Source organism: Salvelinus alpinus, chromosome 6, assembly GCF_045679555.1.
Source record: "Salvelinus alpinus chromosome 6, SLU_Salpinus.1, whole genome shotgun sequence".
NCBI classification, from domain to species: Eukaryota; Metazoa; Chordata; class Actinopteri; order Salmoniformes; family Salmonidae; genus Salvelinus; species Salvelinus alpinus.
The window spans coordinates 89,817,182-89,838,724 of NC_092091.1; the positions used below are offsets into that span (position 1 = coordinate 89,817,182).

General features: G+C 47.9%; 1 protein-coding gene across 4 annotated transcripts in view; it reads left to right on the top strand.

Moving 5' to 3' along the window:
• The window catches only part of htt (huntingtin), a gene marked incomplete at its 5' end in the record, with an annotated part of 141,519 nt that overhangs the window by 93,393 nt on the left and 26,583 nt on the right, over positions 1-21,543 (top strand). For all 4 annotated transcript variants that reach the window (XM_071408303.1, XM_071408304.1, XM_071408306.1 and 1 more), the window contains 9 exon segments: positions 5,216-5,338; positions 5,743-6,014; positions 12,275-12,417; positions 14,348-14,576; positions 14,960-15,101; positions 15,739-15,918; positions 16,845-17,021; positions 19,774-19,850; positions 21,197-21,335. In XM_071408303.1, the coding sequence (XP_071264404.1) occupies positions 5,216-5,338; positions 5,743-6,014; positions 12,275-12,417; positions 14,348-14,576; positions 14,960-15,101; positions 15,739-15,918; positions 16,845-17,021; positions 19,774-19,850; positions 21,197-21,335 (1,482 nt within the window).

A 21,543-nucleotide genomic window follows, 5' to 3' on the forward strand; every position in this document is an offset into this window, starting at 1 on the left:
AACACGGGACCTGAGGTGGTGTCATAGTAACACGGGACCTGAGGTGGTGTCATAGTAACACAGGACCTGAGGTGGTGTCATAGTAACACAGGACCTGAGGTGGTGTCACAGTAACACAGGACCTGAGGTGGTGTCACAGTAACACAGGACCTGAGGTGGTGTCATAGTAACACAGGACCTGAGGTGGTGTCATAGTAACACAGGACCTGAGGTGGTGTCATAGTAACACAGGACCTGAGGTGATGTCAACCTGTCGTGTGTCACTGAGTTAGTAACACAGGACCTGAGGTGATGTCATAGTAACACAGGGCCTGAGGTGGTGTCATAGTAACACAGGGCCTGAGGTGGTGTCATAGTAACACAGGGCCTGAGGTGGTGTCATAGTAACACAGGGCCTGAGGTGGTGTCATAGAAACACAGGGCCTGAGGTGATGTCAACCTGTAGTGTGTCACTGAGGTAGTAACACAGGACCTGAGGTGTTGTCATAGTAACACAGGACCTGAGGTGATGTCAACCTGTCGTGTGTCACTGAGTTAGTAACACAGGACCTGAGGTGATGTCATAGTAACACAGGACCTGAGGTGATGTCATAGTAACACAGGACCTGAGGTGATGTCATAGTAACACAGGACCTGAGGTGATGTCATAGTAACACAGGACCTGAGGTGGTTTCATAGTAACACAGGACCTGAGGTGATGTCAACCTGTCGTGTGTCACTGAGTTAGTAACACAGGACCTGAGGTGGTGTCATAGTAACACAGGACCTGAGGTGTTGTCATAGTAACACAGGACCTGAGGTGATGTCATAGTAACACAGGACCTGAGGTGATGTCATAGTAACACAGGACCTGAGGTGATGTCATAGTAACACATGACCTGAGGTGATGTCATAGTAACACAGGACCTGAGGTGATGTCATAGTAACACAGGACCTGAGGTGATGTCATAGTAACACAGGACCTGAGGTGGTGTCATAGTAACACAGGACCTGAGGTGTTGTCATAGTAACACAGGACCTGAGGTGATGTCAACCTGTCGTGTGTCACTGAGTTAGTAACACAGGACCTGAGGTGATGTCATAGTAACACAGGACCTGAGGTGATGTCATAGTAACACAGGACCTGAGGTGATGTCATAGTAACACAGGACCTGAGGTGATGTCATAGTAACACAGGACCTGAGGTGATGTCATAGTAACACAGGACCTGAGGTGATGTCATAGTAACACAGGACCTGAGGTGATGTCATAGTAACACGGGACCTGAGGTGGTGTCATAGTAACACGGGACCTGAGGTGATGTCATAGTAACACGGGACCTGAGGTGATGTCATAGTAACACGGGACCTGAGGTGATGTCATAGTAACACGGGACCTGAGGTGATGTCATAGTAACACAGGACCTGAGGTGATGTCATAGTAACACAGGACCTGAGGTGGTGTCATAGTAACACAGGACCTGAGGTGGTGTCATAGTAACACAGGACCTGAGGTGATGTCATAGTAACACAGGACCTGAGGTGATGTCATAGTAACACAGGACCTGAGGTGGTGTCACAGTAACACAGGACCTGAGGTGGTGTCACAGTAACACAGGACCTGAGGTGATGTCATAGTAACACAGGACCTGAGGTGGTGTCACAGTAACACAGGACCTGAGGTGATGTCATAGTAACACAGGACCTGAGGTGATGTCATAGTAACACAGGTCCTGAGGTGGTGTCATAGTAACACGGGACCTGAGGTGGTGTCATAGTAACACGGGACCTGAGGTGGTGTCATAGTAACACGGGACCTGAGGTGGTGTCATAGTAACACGGGACCTGAGGTGGTGCCATAGTAACACAGGACCTGAGGTGGTGTCATAGTAACACAGGACCTGAGGTGTTGTCATAGTAACACAGGACCTGAGGTGGTGTCATAGTAACACAGGACCTGAGGTGATGTCATAGTAACACAGGACCTGAGGTGATGTCATAGTAACACGGGACCTGAGGTGGTGCCATAGTAACACGGGACCTGAGGTGATGTCATAGTAACACAGGACCTGAGGTGGTGTCATAGTAACACAGGACCTGAGGTGATGTCATAGTAACACAGGACCTGAGGTGATGTCATAGTAACACAGGACCTGAGGTGATGTCATAGTAACACAGGACCTGAGGTGATGTCATAGTAACACAGGACCTGAGGTGGTGTCATAGTAACACAGGACCTGAGGTGGTGTCGTAGTAACACAGGACCTGAGGTGGTGTCGTAGTAACACAGGACCTGAGGTGGTGTCATAGTAACACAGGACCTGAGGTGGTGTCATAGTAACACAGGACCTGAGGTGGTGTCATAGTAACACGGGACCTGAGGTGGTGTCATAGTAACACAGGACCTGAGGTGATGTCATAGTAACACAGGACCTGAGGTGGTGTCATAGTAACACAGGACCTGAGGTGGTGTCATAGTAACACGGGACCTGAGGTGGTGTCATAGTAACACAGGACCTGAGGTGGTGTCATAGTAACACAGGGCCTGAGGTGGTGTCATAGTAACACAGGACCTGAGGTGGTGTCATAGTAACACAGGACCTGAGGTGGTGTCATAGTAACACAGGACCTGAGGTGGTGTCATAGTAACACAGGACCTGAGGTGGTGTCATAGTAACACAGGACCTGAGGGGGTGTCATAGTAACACAGGACCTGAGGTGGTGTCATAGTAACACAGGACCTGACGTGGTGTCATAGTAACACAGGACCTGAGGTGATGTCATAGTAACACAGGACCTGAGGTGATGTCATAGTAACACAGGTCCTGAGGTGGTGTCATAGTAACACGGGACCTGAGGTGGTGTCATAGTAACACGGGACCTGAGGTGGTGTCATAGTAACACGGGACCTGAGGTGGTGTCGTAGTAACACAGGACCTGAGGTGATGTCATAGTAACACAGGACCTGAGGTGGTGTCATAGTAACACAGGACCTGAGGTGGTGTCATAGTAACACGGAACCTGAGGTGGTGTCATAGTAACACGGGACCTGAGGTGGTGTCATAGTAACACGGGACCTGAGGTGGTGTCATAGTAACACGGGACCTGAGGTGATGTCATAGTAACACAGGACCTGAGGTGGTGTCATAGTAACACGGGACCTGAGGTGATGTCATAGTAACACGGGACCTGAGGTGATGTCATAGTAACACAGGACCTGAGGTGGTGTCATAGTAACACAGGACCTGAGGTGGTGTCATAGTAACACAGGACCTGAGGTGGTGTCATAGTAACACGGGACCTGAGGTGGTGTCATAGTAACACGGGACCTGAGGTGATGTCATAGTAACACAGGACCTGAGGTGGTGTCATAGTAACACAGGACCTGAGGTGGTGTCATAGTAACACAGGACCTGAGGTGGTGTCATAGTAACACAGGACCTGAGGTGGTGTCATAGTAACACAGGACCTGAGGTGGTGTCACAGTAACACAGGACCTGAGGTGATGTCATAGTAACACAGGTCCTGAGGTGGTGTCATAGTAACACGGGACCTGAGGTGGTGTCATAGTAACACGGGACCTGAGGTGGTGTCATAGTAACACGGGACCTGAGGTGGTGCCATAGTAACACAGGACCTGAGGTGGTGTCATAGTAACACAGGACCTGAGGTGTTGTCATAGTAACACAGGACCTGAGGTGGTGTCATAGTAACACAGGACCTGAGGTGATGTCATAGTAACACAGGACCTGAGGTGATGTCATAGTAACACGGGACCTGAGGTGGTGCCATAGTAACACAGGACCTGAGGTGATGTCATAGTAACACAGGACCTGAGGTGGTGTCATAGTAACACAGGACCTGAGGTGATGTCATAGTAACACAGGACCTGAGGTGATGTCATAGTAACACAGGACCTGAGGTGATGTCATAGTAACACAGGACCTGAGGTGATGTCATAGTAACACAGGACCTGAGGTGGTGTCATAGTAACACAGGACCTGAGGTGGTGTCGTAGTAACACAGGACCTGAGGTGGTGTCATAGTAACACAGGACCTGAGGTGGTGTCATAGTAACACAGGACCTGAGGTGGTGTCATAGTAACACAGGACCTGAGGTGGTGTCATAGTAACACGGGACCTGAGGTGGTGTCATAGTAACACAGGACCTGAGGTGATGTCATAGTAACACAGGACCTGAGGTGGTGTCATAGTAACACAGGACCTGAGGTGGTGTCATAGTAACACGGGACCTGAGGTGGTGTCATAGTAACACAGGACCTGAGGTGGTGTCATAGTAACACAGGGCCTGAGGTGGTGTCATAGTAACACAGGACCTTAGGTGGTGTCATAGTAACACAGGACCTGAGGTGGTGTCATAGTAACACAGGACCTGAGGTGGTGTCATAGTAACACAGGACCTGAGGGGGTGTCATAGTAACACAGGACCTGAGGTGGTGTCATAGTAACACAGGACCTGACGTGGTGTCATAGTAACACAGGACCTGAGGTGATGTCATAGTAACACAGGACCTGAGGTGATGTCATAGTAACACAGGTCCTGAGGTGGTGTCATAGTAACACGGGACCTGAGGTGGTGTCATAGTAACACGGGACCTGAGGTGGTGTCATAGTAACACGGGACCTGAGGTGGTGTCGTAGTAACACGGGACCTGAGGTGATGTCATAGTAACACAGGACCTGAGGTGGTGTCATAGTAACACAGGGCCTGAGGTGGTGTCACAGTAACACAGGGCCTGAGGTGGTGTCACAGTAACACAGGACCTGAGGTGGTGTCGTAGTAACACAGGACCTGAGGTGGTGTCATAGTAACACAGGACCTGAGGTGGTGTCATAGTAACACAGGACCTGAGGTGGTGTCGTAGTAACACAGGACCTGAGGTGGTGTCGTAGTAACACAGGACCTGAGGTGGTGTCGTAGTAACACAGGACCTGAGGTGGTGTCATAGTAACACAGGACCTGAGGTGGTGTCACAGTAACACAGGACCTGAGGTGGTGTCATAGTAACACAGGACCTGAGGTGGTGTCGTAGTAACACAGGGCCTGAGGTGGTGTCGTAGTAACACAGGGCCTGAGGTGGTGTCATAGTAACACAGGACCTGATGTGGTGTCGTAGTAACACAGGACCTGAGGTGGTGTCATAGTAACACAGGACGTGAGGTGGTGTCGTAGTAACACAGGACCTGAGGTCAACTGATTTAGTGTTCTCTCCTAGATGCACCTGGACTCCCCGGAGGCTCTGGGAGTGTTGAACACTCTGTTTGAGACGGTCGCCCCCTCCTCTCTCCGCCCGGTAGATATGCTGCTGAAGGGAATGTTCACTACACCTGCTACCATGGTGAGACACACGCAATTGGCGCTTTTTGGATAATTCAATTGTTGCCAGGTCTTTACTGAGGCTAACTCTTTCTCTACCTCCCTCCTCTCTCCTCCCTCCTCCCTCCTCTCTCCTCCCTCCCTCTCTCCTCCCTCCCTCCTCTCTCCCCCCTCTCTCTCCCCCTCCCCCCTCTCTCTCCCCCTCCCCCTTCTCTCTCCCCCACTTCCTCCCTCCTCTCTATCCCTCCCTCCTCCTCTCTATCCCTCCCTCCTCCTCTCTATCCCTCCCTCCTCCTCTCTATCCCTCCCTCCTCCTCTCTATCCCTCCCTCCTCCTCTCTCTCCCTCCCTCCTCTCTCCTCCCTCCCTCCCTCCTCTCTCCTCCTCTCTCCTCTCTCCTCCCTCCTCCTCTCTCCTCTCTCCCCAGGCTAATGTCAACACAGTTCAGCTGTGGGTGTCAGGTGTCTTGGCTGTCCTCAGAGTCCTCATCTCTCAGTCCACTGAAGACATTGTCCTCTCTCGTGTCCACGAGCTCTCCCTCTCTCCTCTCCTCCTCTCGTGTCCCACCATCCGACATCTCCGCGACGACAGCAGCCTCTCGTCGCCCCCGCAGCCGCCTCTGGCGACCCCGGCAACTGTCGCCCCCGACAACCAGGAGGCTAACGCAGAGCGGGTGCTGCCGGAGGAGACCTTTGCCAGGTGAATGCAGGATCGGGTCATCACGGTTGTTCTGTGGTTATTATGGTTGACCCCCAGGTACACACTTTTAGGGGTCAAAGTTGACTGTTGATCATTTAGGAATATGAGAGAGTGTTATATATTTATTTTTTTACCTCACTTTAAAAATATACATTACCAGTCAAAAGTTTGGACACACCTACTCATTCAAGGTTTTTCTTTATTTGTACTATTTTCTACATTGTAGAATAATAGTGAAGACTTCAAAACTATGAAATAACACATGTGGAGTCATGTAGTAACCAAAAAAGTGTTAAACAAATCAAAATATATTTTAGATTTGAGTTTCTTCAAAGTAGCCACCCTTTGACTTGATGACAGTTTTGCACGCTTGGCATTCTCTCAACCAGCTTCACCTGGAATGCTTTTCCAACAGTCATGAAGGAGTTCCCACATATGCTGAGCACTTGTTAGCTGCTTTTCCTTCACTCTGCAGTCCAACTCATCCCAAACCATCTTAACTGGGTTGAGGTCAGATGATTGTGGAAGCCAGGTCATCTGATGCAGCAATCCATCACTCTCCTTCTTGGTCAAATAGCCCTTACACAGCCTGGAGGTGTGTTGGGTCATTGTCCTGTTGAAAAACAAATGATAGTCCCACTAAGCGCAAACCAGATGGGATGACGTATCGCTGCAGAATGCTGTGGTAGCCATGCTGGTTAAGTGTGCCTTGAATTCTAAATACATCACTGACAGTGTCAACAGCAAAGCACTATCACACCTCCTCCTCCATGCTTCACGGTGGGAACCACACATGCGGAGATCATCCGTTCACCTACTCTACGTCTCACAGAGACACGGCGGTTGGAACCAAAAATAAAACATTTGGACTCATCAGACCAAAGGACAGATTTCCACCGGTCTAATGTCCATTGCTCGTGTTTCTTGGCCCAACCAAGTCTCTTCTTCTTATGGGTGTTCTTTAGTCGGGGTTTCTTTGCAGCAATTCGACCATGAAGGCCTTATTAGATGTCTCCTCTCCTCTCTCCAGGTTTCTACTCCAGCTAGTAGGAGTGATATTAGATGTCTCCTCTCCTCTCTCCAGGTTTCTACTCCAGCTAGTAGGAGTGATGTTAGATGTCTCCTCTCCTCTCTCCAGGTTCCTACTCCAGCTAGTAGGAGTGATGTTAGATGTCTCCTCTCCTCTCTCCAGGTTCCTACTCCAGCTAGTAGGAGTGATATTAGATGTCTCCTCTCCTCTCTCCAGGTTCCTACTCCAGCTAGTAGGAGTGATGTTAGATGTCTCCTCTCCTCTCCTCTCTCCAGGTTCCTACTCCAGCTAGTAGGAGTGATGTTAGATGTCTCCTCTCCTCTCCTCTCTCCAGGTTCCTACTCCAGCTAGTAGGAGTGATGTTAGATGTCTCCTCTCCTCTCTCCAGGTTCCTACTCCAGCTAGTAGGAGTGATGTTAGATGTCTCCTCTCCTCTCTCCAGGTTCCTACTCCAGCTAGTAGGAGTGATGTTAGATGTCTCCTCTCCTCTCTCCAGGTTCCTACTCCAGCTAGTAGGAGTGATGTTAGATGTCTCCTCTCCTCTCTCCAGGTTCCTACTCCAGCTAGTAGGAGTGATGTTAGATGTCTCCTCTCCTCTCTCCAGGTTCCTACTCCAGCTAGTAGGAGTGATGTTAGATGTCTCCTCTCCTCTCTCCAGGTTCCTACTCCAGCTAGTAGGAGTGATGTTAGATGTCTCCTCTCCTCTCTCCAGGTTCCTACTCCAGCTAGTAGGAGTGATGTTAGATGTCTCCTCTCCTCTCTCCAGGTTCCTACTCCAGCTAGTAGGAGTGATGTTAGATGTCTCCTCTCCTCTCTCCAGGTTCCTACTCCAGCTAGTAGGAGTGATGTTAGATGACTCCTCTCCTCTCCTCTCTCCAGGTTCCTACTCCAGCTAGTAGGAGTGATGTTAGATGTCTCCTCTCCTCTCTCCAGGTTCCTACTCCAGCTAGTAGGAGTGATGTTAGATGTCTCCTCTCCTCTCTCCAGGTTCCTACTCCAGCTAGTAGGAGTGATGTTAGATGACTCCTCTCCTCTCTCCAGGTTCCTACTCCAGCTAGTAGGAGTGATGTTAGATGTCTCCTCTCCTCTCTCCAGGTTCCTACTCCAGCTAGTAGGAGTGATGTTAGATGTCTCCTCTCCTCTCTCCAGGTTTCTACTCCAGCTAGTAGGAGTGATGTTAGATGTCTCCTCTCCTCTCTCCAGGTTTCTACTCCAGCTAGTAGGAGTGATGTTAGATGTCTCCTCTCCTCTCCTCTCTCCAGGTTCCTACTCCAGCTAGTAGGAGTGATGTTAGATGTCTCCTCTCCTCTCTCCAGGTTCCTACTCCAGCTAGTAGGAGTGATGTTAGATGTCTCCTCTCCTCTCCTCTCTCCAGGTTCCTACTCCAGCTAGTAGGAGTGATGTTAGATGTCTCCTCTCCTCTCTCCAGGTTCCTACTCCAGCTAGTAGGAGTGATGTTAGATGTCTCCTCTCCTCTCTCCAGGTTCCTACTCCAGCTAGTAGGAGTGATGTTAGATGACTCCTCTCCTCTCTCCAGGTTCCTACTCCAGCTAGTAGGAGTGATGTTAGATGACTCCTCTCCTCTCTCCAGGTTCCTACTCCAGCTAGTAGGAGTGATGTTAGATGACTCCTCTCCTCTCTCCAGGTTCCTACTCCAGCTAGTAGGAGTGATGTTAGATGTCTCCTCTCCTCTCTCCAGGTTCCTACTCCAGCTAGTAGGAGTGATGTTAGATGTCTCCTCTCCTCTCTCCAGGTTTCTACTCCAGCTAGTAGGAGTGATGTTAGATGTCTCCTCTCCTCTCTCCAGGTTCCTACTCCAGCTAGTAGGAGTGATGTTAGATGTCTCCTCTCCTCTCTCCAGGTTCCTACTCCAGCTAGTAGGAGTGATGTTAGATGTCTCCTCTCCTCTCCTCTCTCCAGGTTCCTACTCCAGCTAGTAGGAGTGATGTTAGATGTCTCCTCTCCTCTCTCCAGGTTTCTACTCCAGCTAGTAGGAGTGATGTTAGATGACTCCTCTCCTCTCTCCAGGTTCCTACTCCAGCTAGTATGAGTGATGTTAGATGTCTCCTCTCCTCTCCTCTCTCCAGGTTCCTACTCCAGCTAGTAGGAGTGATGTTAGATGTCTCCTCTCCTCTCTCCAGGTTCCTACTCCAGCTAGTAGGAGTGATGTTAGATGTCTCCTCTCCTCTCTCCAGGTTCCTACTCCAGCTAGTAGGAGTGATGTTAGATGTCTCCTCTCCTCTCCTCTCTCCAGGTTCCTACTCCAGCTAGTAGGAGTGATGTTAGATGTCTCCTCTCCTCTCTCCAGGTTTCTACTCCAGCTAGGAGGAGTGATGTTAGATGACTCCTCTCCTCTCTCCAGGTTCCTACTCCAGCTAGTAGGAGTGATGTTAGATGTCTCCTCTCCTCTCCTCTCTCCAGGTTCCTACTCCAGCTAGTAGGAGTGATGTTAGATGTCTCCTCTCCTCTCTCCAGGTTCCTACTCCAGCTAGTAGGAGTGATGTTAGATGTCTCCTCTCCTCTCTCCAGGTTCCTACTCCAGCTAGTAGGAGTGATGTTAGATGACTCCTCTCCTCTCTCCAGGTTTCTACTCCAGCTAGTAGGAGTGATGTTAGATGTCTCCTCTCCTCTCTCCAGGTTCCTACTCCAGCTAGTAGGAGTGATGTTAGATGTCTCCTCTCCTCTCCTCTCTCCAGGTTCCTACTCCAGCTAGTAGGAGTGATGTTAGATGTCTCCTCTCCTCTCCTCTCTCCAGGTTCCTACTCCAGCTAGTAGGAGTGATGTTAGATGACTCCTCTCCTCTCTCCAGGTTCCTACTCCAGCTAGTAGGAGTGATGTTAGATGTCTCCTCTCCTCTCTCCAGGTTCCTACTCCAGCTAGTAGGAGTGATGTTAGATGACTCCTCTCCTCTCTCCAGGTTCCTACTCCAGCTAGTAGGAGTGATGTTAGATGTCTCCTCTCCTCTCTCCAGGTTCCTACTCCAGCTAGTAGGAGTGATGTTAGATGTCTCCTCTCCTCTCTCCAGGTTCCTACTCCAGCTAGTAGGAGTGATGTTAGATGTCTCCTCTCCTCTCCTCTCTCCAGGTTTCTACTCCAGCTAGTAGGAGTGATGTTAGATGACTCCTCTCCTCTCTCCAGGTTCCTACTCCAGCTAGTAGGAGTGATGTTAGATGTCTCCTCTCCTCTCTCCAGGTTCCTACTCCAGCTAGTAGGAGTGATGTTAGATGTCTCCTCTCCTCTCCTCTCTCCAGGTTCCTACTCCAGCTAGTAGGAGTGATGTTAGATGACTCCTCTCCTCTCTCCAGGTTCCTACTCCAGCTAGTAGGAGTGATGTTAGATGTCTCCTCTCCTCTCCTCTCTCCAGGTTCCTACTCCAGCTAGTAGGAGTGATGTTAGATGTCTCCTCTCCTCTCTCCAGGTTCCTACTCCAGCTAGTAGGAGTGATGTTAGATGACTCCTCTCCTCTCTCCAGGTTCCTACTCCAGCTAGTAGGAGTGATGTTAGATGTCTCCTCTCCTCTCTCCAGGTTCCTACTCCAGCTAGTAGGAGTGATGTTAGATGTCTCCTCTCCTCTCTCCAGGTTCCTACTCCAGCTAGTAGGAGTGATGTTAGATGTCTCCTCTCCTCTCTCCAGGTTCCTACTCCAGCTAGTAGGAGTGATGTTAGATGTCTCCTCTCCTCTCTCCAGGTTCCTACTCCAGCTAGTAGGAGTGATGTTAGATGTCTCCTCTCCTCTCTCCAGGTTCCTACTCCAGCTAGTAGGAGTGATGTTAGATGTCTCCTCTCCTCTCCTCTCTCCAGGTTCCTACTCCAGCTAGTAGGAGTGATGTTAGATGTCTCCTCTCCTCTCTCCAGGTTTCTACTCCAGCTAGTAGGAGTGATGTTAGATGTCTCCTCTCCTCTCCTCTCTCCAGGTTCCTACTCCAGCTAGTAGGAGTGATGTTAGATGTCTCCTCTCCTCTCTCCAGGTTCCTACTCCAGCTAGTAGGAGTGATGTTAGATGTCTCCTCTCCTCTCTCCAGGTTCCTACTCCAGCTAGTAGGAGTGATGTTAGATGTCTCCTCTCCTCTCCTCTCTCCAGGTTCCTACTCCAGCTAGTAGGAGTGATGTTAGATGTCTCCTCTCCTCTCTCCAGGTTTCTACTCCAGCTAGTAGGAGTGATGTTAGATGTCTCCTCTCCTCTCTCCAGGTTTCTACTCCAGCTAGTAGGAGTGATGTTAGATGTCTCCTCTCCTCTCCTCTCTCCAGGTTCCTACTCCAGCTAGTAGGAGTGATGTTAGATGTCTCCTCTCCTCTCTCCAGGTTTCTACTCCAGCTAGTAGGAGTGATGTTAGATGTCTCCTCTCCTCTCTCCAGGTTTCTACTCCAGCTAGTAGGAGTGATGTTAGATGACTCCTCTCCTCTCTCCAGGTTTCTACTCCAGCTAGTAGGAGTGATGTTAGATGTCTCCTCTCCTCTCTCCAGGTTCCTACTCCAGCTAGTAGGAGTGATGTTAGATGTCTCCTCTCCTCTCTCCAGGTTCCTACTCCAGCTAGTAGGAGTGATGTTAGATGTCTCCTCTCCTCTCTCCAGGTTTCTACTCCAGCTAGTAGGAGTGATGTTAGATGACTCCTCTCCTCTCTCCAGGTTCCTACTCCAGCTAGTAGGAGTGATGTTAGATGTCTCCTCTCCTCTCTCCAGGTTCCTACTCCAGCTAGTAGGAGTGATGTTAGATGTCTCCTCTCCTCTCCTCTCTCCTGGTTCCTACTCCAGCTAGTAGGAGTGATGTTAGATGTCTCCTCTCCTCTCCTCTCTCCAGGTTCCTACTCCAGCTAGTAGGAGTGATGTTAGATGTCTCCTCTCCTCTCTCCAGGTTCCTACTCCAGCTAGTAGGAGTGATGTTAGATGTCTCCTCTCCTCTCTCCAGGTTCCTACTCCAGCTAGTAGGAGTGATGTTAGATGTCTCCTCTCCTCTCTCCAGGTTCCTACTCCAGCTAGTAGGAGTGATGTTAGATGTCTCCTCTCCTCTCTCCAGGTTCCTACTCCAGCTAGTAGGAGTGATGTTAGATGTCTCCTCTCCTCTCTCCAGGTTCCTACTCCAGCTAGTAGGAGTGATGTTAGATGTCTCCTCTCCTCTCTCCAGGTTCCTACTCCAGCTAGTAGGAGTGATGTTAGATGTCTCCTCTCCTCTCTCCAGGTTTCTACTCCAGCTAGTAGGAGTGATGTTAGATGTCTCCTCTCCTCTCTCCAGGTTTCTACTCCAGCTAGTAGGAGTGATGTTAGACGACATCTCTACCAGACAGGTGAAGGTTGACATGACAGAACAGCAACACACGTTCTACTGTCAACAGCTGGGGACTCTGTTAATGTGTCTCATACACATCTTCAAGAGTGGTGAGTGGACAGATACACACACATACATTTAGAGATATACATACATACATTTATATATATATATATATATACACACATACATTTATATATTTATATGTATATATATATACACACATACATTTATATATTTATATGTATATATATATACACACATACATTTATATATTTATATATATATATATATATACACACATACATTTATATATTTATATATATATATATATATATACACACATACATTTATATATTTATATATATATATACAGTGGGGAGAACAAGTATTTGATACACTGACGATTTTGCAGGTTTTCCTACTTACAAAGCATGTAGAGGTCTGTAATTTTTATCATAGGTACACTTCAACTGTGAGAGAAGGAATCTAAAACAAAAATCCAGAAAATCACATTGTATGATTTTTAAGTAATTAATTTGCATTTTATTGCATGACATAAGTATTTGATACATCAGCAAAGCAGAACTTAATATTTGGTACAGAAACCTTAGTTTGCAATTACAGAGATCATACGTTTCCTGTAGTTCTTGACCAGTTTTGCACACACTGCAGCAGGGATTTTGGCCCACTCCTCCATACAGACCTTCTCCAGATCCTTCAGGTTTCGGGGCTGTCGCTGGGCAATACGGACTTTCGGCTCCCTCCAAAGATTTTCTATTGGGTTCAGGTCTGGAGACTGGCTAGGCCACTCCAGGACCTTGAGATGCTTCTTACGGAGCCACTCCTTAGTTGCCCTGGCTGTGTGTTTCGGGTCGTTGTCATGCTGGAAGACCCAGCCACGACCCATCTTCAATGCTCTTACTGAGGGAAGGAGGTTGTTGGTCAAGATCTCGCGATACATGGCCCCATCCATCCTCCCCTCAATACGGTGCAGTCGTCCTGTCCCCTTTGGAGAAAAGCATCCCCAAAGAATGATGTTTCCACCTCCATGCTTCACGGTTGGGATGGTGTTCTTGGGGTTGTACTCATCCTTCTATTCCTCCAAACACGGCGAGTGGAGTTTAGAGCAAAAAGCTCTATTTTTGTCTCATCAGACCACATGACCTTCTCCCATTCCTCCTCTGGATCATCCAGATGGTCATTGGCAAACTTCAGACGGGCCTGGACATGCGCTGGCTTGAGCAGGGGGACCTTGCGTGCGCTGCAGGATTTTAATTCATGACGGCGTAGTGTGTTACTAATGGTTTTCTTTGAGACTGTGGTCCCAGCTCTCTTCAGGTCATTGACCAGGTCCTGCCGTGTAGTTCTGGGCTGATCCCTCACATTCCTCATGATCATTGATGCCCCACGAGGTGAGATCTTGCATGGAGCCCCAGACCGAGGGTGATTGACCGTCATCTTGAACTTCTTCCATTTTCTAATAATTGTGCCAACAGTTGTTGCCTTCTCACCAAGCTGCTTGCCTATTGTCCTGTAGCCCATCCCAGCCTTGTACAGGTCTACAATTTATCCCTGATGTCCTTACACAGCTCTCTGGTCTTGGCCATTGTGGAGAGGTTGGAGTCTGTTTGATTGAGTGTGTGGACAGGTGTCTTTTATACAGGTAACGAGTTCAAACAGGTGCAGTTAATACAGGTAATGAGTGGAGAACAGGAGGGCTTCTTAAAGAAAAACTAACAGGTCTGTGAGAGACGGAATTCTTACTGGTTGGTAGGTTATCAAATACTTATGTCATGCAATAAAATGCTAATTAATTGCTTAAAAATCATACAATGTGATTTTCTGGATTTTTGTTTTAGATTCCGTCTCTCACAGTTGAAGTGTACCTATGATAAAAAATTACAGACCTCTACATGCTTTGTAAGTAGGAAACACTGCCGATTTTGCAGGTTATCAAATACTTGTTCTCCCCACTGTATATACACACATATTTATGAATGTTTAGAATGTTGATATGAACTCCCTCCCTCCCGCCAGGCATGTTCCGTAGGATCACGGCAGCAGCCACCCGTCTCCTGAAGGGTGAGGCTGGTCTGGGTGGAGGTCCAGGGGTCGGTGGTGTCTTCTACCCCCTAGAGGGTCTTAATGCCATGGTGGGCTGCCTGGTGACCACACACCCCTCGCTGGTTCTACTCTGGTGCCAGGTCCTCCTCATCATCAACTACACCAACTACAGCTGGTGGACAGAGGTACACCAGACACCCAGGTAGGTCTCTCTCAGAGGTACACCAGACACCCAGGTCTGTCTCTCTCTCTCTCTGTCTCTCTGTCTCTCTCTCCTCTCTCTCTCTGTCTCTCTCTCCTCTCTCTCTCTTCTCTGTCTCTCTGTCTCTCTCTCTGTCTCTCTCTCTGCCTCTCTCTCTGTCTCTCTCTCTGTCTCTCTGTCTCTGTCTGTCTCTCTCTCTCTCTCTGTCTCTCTCTCTCTCTCTGTCTCTCTCTCGGTCTCTCTCGGTCTCTCTGTCTCTCACTCACACAGACATAAAACCACAGACAGACGGACATACATACACACAAGGATGGACGACCGGACAGACGCACGGGCGGACACGCACCAAATCCTAAATGATTTCACTCTCCCTCCACCTCTAGGAGACAGAGTCTGTCCTGTACCAAGCTGCTGAGCCCCCATTCCCCAGGAGGGGTGGAGGAGGAGAGACCCGAGGCCAGGCTGGCCATGTGTAACAGAGAGATCGTACGCAGGGGAGGACTCATTCTCTTCTGTGACTACGTGGTGAGACTATAGGTCCCTATAAAGCATTATAGAGCATTATAACAGGGGAGGACTCATTCTCTTCTGTGACTACGTGGTGAGACTATAGGTCCCTATAAAGCATTATAACAGGGGAGGACTCATTCTCTTCTGTGACTACGTGGTGAGACTATAGGTCCCTATAAAGCATTATAACAGGAGAGCACTCATTCTCTTCTGTGACTACGTGGTGAGACTATAGGTCCCTATAAAGCATTATAACAGGGGAGGACTCATTTTCTTCTGTGACTACGTGGTGAGACTATAGGTCCCTATAAAGCATTATAGAGCATTATAACAGGGGAGGACTCATTTTCTTCTGTGACTACGTGGTGAGACTATAGGTCCCTATAAAGCATTATAACAGGGGAGGACTCATTCTCTTCTGTGACTACGTGGTGAGACTATAGGTCCCTATAAAGCATTATAGAGCATTATAACAGGGGAGGACTCATTCTCTTCTGTGACTGTGGTGAGACTATAGGTCCCTATAAAGCATTATAACAGGGTAGCTATTAAGCGTTATAACTGCTGTGACTCTTTGTTCTTCTTCATCCTTTCCAGAATGTTCCACTTGACTGCCTTCTCTTACCCATAATCCTCCTCTCTCCCGCTGTAGTGTCAGAACCTGCACGACTCGGAGCACCTGACCTGGCTGATCGTCAACCACGTCCGTGACCTCATCAACCTTTCCCATGAGCCTCCGGTGCAGGACTTCATCAGTGCCGTACACCGCAACTCTGCCGCCTCAGGACTGTTTATACAGGCTATACAGTCCCGCTGTGACAACCTGGCTACAGTTAGTACACACACACTCTCTCACACACAAAGAAATATCAGTTGAAAACAGGTAAAAACTAAATGAAGTGCAGCTGATTTTCAGTCTTTCCCGCTTCAGTTTGAAGTGATTGTGTCAGCTGTGTTGTCAGCTGTGTTGTCTGCTGTGTTGTTGGCTGTGTTGTCGGCTGTGTTGTCGGCTGTGTTGTCGGCTGTGTTGTCGGCTGTGTTGTCGGCTGTGTTGTCGGCTGTGTTGTCGGCTGTGTTGTCGGCTGTGTTGTCGGCTGTGTTGTCGTTGGCTGTGTTGTCGGCTGTGTTGTCGGCTGTGTTGTCGGCTGTGATGTCGGCTGTGATGTCGGCTGTGTTGTCGGCTGTGTTGTCGGCTGTGTTGTCGGCTGTGTTGTCGGCTGTGTTGTCGGCTGTGTTGTCGGCTGTGTTGTCGGCTGTGTTGTCGGCTGTGATGTCGGCTGTGTTGTCGGCTGTGTTGTCGGCTGTGTTGTCGGCTGTGTTGTCGGCTGTGTTGTCGGCTGTGTTGTCGGCTGTGTTGTCGGCTGTGATGTCGGCTGTGTTGTCGGCTGTGTTGTCGGCAGTGTTGTCGGCAGTGTTGTCGGCAGTGTTGTCGGCAGTGTTGTCGGCAGTGTTGTCGGCAGTGTTGTCGGCAGTGTTGTCGGCTGTGTTGTCGGCTGTGTTGTTGGCTAGCTCCTCTGAACAACACTGTCCTGACGAGAGATCATTTTCTGTGCGAAGGTGAAATCGCTTAAATCATTAATTAGCTGTCTCTCCTCTCCTCTCTGTCTCCCTCGCTCTCTGTCTCCCTCTCTCTCCTCTCTGTCTCTCCTCTCTGTCTCCCTCTCTCCTCTCTGTCTCCCTCTCTCTCCTCTCTGTCTCCCTCTCTCTCCTCTCTGTCTCTCCTCTCTGTCTCCCTCTCTCCTCTCTGTCTCCCCATAGCCCACCATGTTGAAGAAGACTCTCCAGTGTCTAGAAGGGATTCACCTGTCCCAGTCTGGTTCCCTGTTGATGCTCTACGTGGACAAACTCCTGAACACTCCTTTCAGAGTCCTGGCTCGTATGGTCGATACTCTGGCCTGCAGGAGGGTGGAGATGCTGCTGGCGGAAACACTACAGGTAGATATACAACCTGTTCTCTCTCTGTTCCTCTATAGAACAGTATAGTCCATCTGAACCTGTTCTCTCTCTGTTCCTCTATAGAACAGTATAGTCCATCTGAACCTGTTCTCTCTCTGTTCCTCTATAGAACAGTATAGTCCATCTGAACCTGTTCTCTCTCTCTCTCTGTTCCTCTATAGAACAGTATAGTCCATCTGAACCTGTTCTCTCTGTTCCTCTATAGAACAGTATAGTCCATCTGAACATGTTCTCTCTCTCTCTCTGTTCCTCTATAGAACAGTATAGTCCATCTGAACCTGTTCTCTCTGTTCCTCTATAGAACAGTATAGTCCATCTGAACCTGTTCTCTCTCTCTCTCTGTTCCTCTATAGAACAGTATAGTCCATCTGAACCTGTTCTCTCTGTTCCTCTATAGAACAGTATAGTCCATCTGAACATGTTCTCTCTCTCTCTCTGTTCCTCTATAGAACAGTATAGTCCATGTTCTCTCTCTGTTCCTCTATAGAACAGTATAGTCCATCTGAACATGTTCTCTCTGTTCCTCTATAGAACAGTATAGTCCATGTTCTCTCTCTCTGTTCCTCTATAGAACAGTATAGTCCATGTTCTCTCTCTGTTCCTCTATAGAACAGTATAGTCCATCTGAACCTGTTCTCTCTCTGTTCCTCTATAGAACAGTATAGTCCATCTGAACATGTTCTCTCTCTGTTCCTCTATAGAACAGTATAGTCCATCTGAACCTGTTCTCTCTCTGTTCCTCTATAGAACAGTATAGTCCATCTGAACCTGTTCTCTCTCTGTTCCTCTATAGAACAGTATAGTCCATCTGAACCTGTTCTCTCTCTGTTCCTCTATAGAACAGTATAGTCCATCTGAACCTGTTCTCTCTCTGTTCCTCTATAGAACAGTATAGTCCATCTGAACCTGTTCTCTCTCTGTTCCTCTATAGAACAGTATAGTCCATCTGAACCTGTTCTCTCTCTGTTCCTCTATAGAACAGTATAGTCCATCTGAACCTGTTCTCTCTCTGTTCCTCTATAGAACAGTATAGTCCATCTGAACCTGTTCTCTCTCTGTTCCTCTATAGAACAGTATAGTCCATCTGAACCTGTTCTCTCTCTGTTCCTCTATAGAACAGTATAGTCCATCTGAACCTGTTCTCTCTCTGTTCCTCTATAGAACAGTATAGTCCATCTGAACATGTTCTCTCTCTGTTCCTCTATAGAACAGTATAGTCCATCTGAACATGTTCTCTCTCTCTGTTCCTCTATAGAACAGTATAGTCCATCTGAACATGTTCTCTCTGTTCCTCTATAGAACAGTATAGTCCATCTGAACATGTTCTCTCTCTCTGTTCCTCTATAGAACAGTATAGTCCATCTGAACATGTTCTCTCTCTCTCTCTGTTCCTCTATAGAACAGTATAGTCCATCTGAACATGTTCTCTCTGTTCCTCTATAGAACAGTATAGTCCATCTGAACCTGTTCTCTCTCTGTTCCTCTATAGAACAGTATAGTCCATCTGAACATGTTCTCTCTCTCTGTTCCTCTATAGAACAGTATAGTCCATCTGAACATGTTCTCTCTCTCTCTCTGTTCCTCTATAGAACAGTATAGTCCATCTGAACATGTTCTCTCTGTTCCTCTATAGAACAGTATAGTCCATCTGAACCTGTTCTCTCTCTGTTCCTCTATAGAACAGTATAGTCCATCTGAACATGTTCTCTCTGTTCCTCTATAGAACAGTATAGTCCATCTGAACATGTTCTCTCTCTGTTCCTCTATAGAACAGTATAGTCCATCTGAACCTGTTCTCTCTCTGTTCCTCTATAGAACAGTATAGTCCATCTGAACCTGTTCTCTCTCTGTTCCTCTATAGAACAGTATAGTCCAGGTTAACATGTTCTCTCTCTGTTCCTCTATAGAACAGTATAGTCCATCTGAACATGTTCTCTCTCTGTTCCTCTATAGAACAGTATAGTCCATCTGAACATGTTCTCTCTCTGTTCCTCTATAGAACAGTATAGTCCATCTGAACCTGTTCTCTCTCTGTTCCTCTATAGAACAGTATAGTCCATCTGAACATGTTCTCTCTGTTCCTCTATAGAACAGTATAGTCCATGTTCTCTCTCTGTTCCTCTATAGAACAGTATAGTCCATGTTCTCTCTCTGTTCCTCTATAGAACAGTATAGTCCATCTGAACATGTTCTCTCTCTGTTCCTCTATAGAACAGTATAGTCCATCTGAACATGTTCTCTCTCTGTTCCTCTATAGAACAGTATAGTCCATCTGAACATGTTCTCTCTGTTCCTCTATAGAACAGTATAGTCCATGTTCTCTCTCTGTTCCTCTATAGAACAGTATAGTCCATCTGAACCTGTTCTCTCTCTGTTCCTCTATAGAACAGTATAGTCCATCTGAACATGTTCTCTCTGTTCCTCTATAGAACAGTATAGTCCATCTGAACATGTTCTCTCTGTTCCTCTATAGAACAGTATAGTCCATGTTCTCTCTCTGTTCCTCTATAGAACAGTATAGTCCATCTGAACCTGTTCTCTCTCTGTTCCTCTATAGAACAGTATAGTCCATGTTCTCTCTCTGTTCCTCTATAGAACAGTATAGTCCATCTGAACCTGTTCTCTCTCTGTTCCTCTATAGAACAGTATAGTCCATGTTCTCTCTCTGTTCCTCTATAGAACAGTATAGTCCATCTGAACCTGTTCTCTCTCTCTCTCTGTTCCTCTATAGAACAGTATAGCCCAGCTGCCGGTGGAGGAACTGGACAGAATCCAGGAATATCTTCAGATCAGTGGACTAGCTCAACGGTAACAATACTCATCTCCTCTCTTTTTCTCTCCTCTCCCCTCTCCTTCCTCTTCTCCTCTCCTCTGCTTCTCTTTCTTCTCCTCCCCTCCTCATTTCTCCTATTTTCCTCTCCTTTTCTCCTCTCGTCTCCTCTCCTTTCCTCCTATCTTCTCTCCTTTCCTCCTCTCTCCTCATCTCTTCTCCTCTCCTCTGCTTCTCTCTCTTCTTCTCCTCTCCTCTTCTATCCTCTCCTCTCTTCCCTATCTTCTCCTCTCTCTTCTTCTCCCCTTCTATCCTCCTCTTCTCTTTCATTCCATTCAAAGGTACATTAGCTTCTTATGTTAAAGCTACACTACATTTACATTTACATTTAAGTCATTTAGCAGACGCTCTTATCCAGAGCGACTTACAAATTGGTGCATTCACCTTATGATATTCAGTGGAACAACCACTTTGACCAAAAGTATGTGGACACCTGCTCGTCAAACATCTCATTCCAAAATCATGGGCATTAATATGGAGTTGGTCCCCCTTTGCTGCTATAACAGTCTCCTCTCTTCTGGGAAGGCTTTCCACTAGATGTTGGAACATTGCTGCTATAACAGCCTCCACTCTTCTGTGAAGGCTTTCCACTAGATGTTGGAACATTGCTGCTATAACAGCCTCCACTCTCCTGGGAAGGCTTTCCACTAGATGTTGGAACATTGCTGCTATAACAGCCTCCACTCTTCTGTGAAGGCTTTCCACTAGATGTTGGAACATTGCTGCTATAACAGCCTCCACTCTCCTGGGAAGGCTTTCCACTAGATGTTGGAACATTGCTGCAGGGACTTGCTTCCATTCAGCCACGAGTATTAGTGAGGTCGGGCACTGATGTTGGGCGATTAGGTATGGCTAGCATTCGGCGTTGTAATTCATCCCGAAGGTGTTAGATGGGGTTAAGGTCAGGGCTCTGTGTAGGCCAGTCAAGTTCTTCCACACCGATCTCGACAAACTATTTCTGTATGGACCTCGCTCTGTGCACAGGGGCATTGTCATGCTGAAACAGGAAAGGGCCTTCCCCAAACCTTTGCCACAAAGTTGGAAGCACAGAATCTTCTAGAATGTCATTGTTATGCTGTACAGTTACGATTTCCCTTCCCTTTCCCCAGACCATTATTCCTCCTCCACCAAACTTTACAGTTGGCACTGTGCATTGGGGCAGGTAGCGTTCTCCTGGCATCTGCCAAACCCAGATTTGTCCGTCAGACTGCCAGATAGAGAAGCGTGATTCATCACTCCAGAGAACGTGTTTCCACTGCTCCAGAGTCCAAGAACAAAAAGCTGGTGATGTTGTGTAATGTCATTTCCTGCCTCTTGTTGCTAGGCACCAGAGGTTCTACTCCCTGCTGGACAGGTTCCGAGCCACCGTTGCCGAGGACACCAGCAGCCCCTCCCCTCCTGTGACATCACACCCCCTGGATGGGAAACCGCCACCTGCCCCTGAACTAGTCAAGGCTGACAAGGTGTGTGTGTGTGTGTGTGTGTGTGTGTGTGTGTGTGTGTGTGTGTGTGTGTGTGTGTGTGTGTGTGTGTGTGTGTGTGTGTGTGTGTGTGTGTGTGTGTGTGTGTGTTTTATACAATGTTTGTGTGTGCTGTAGAAAAATGTGTGTGTGTGTGTGTTTTATACAATGTGTTTGTGTGCTGTAGAAAAATGTGTGTGTGTGTGTGTGT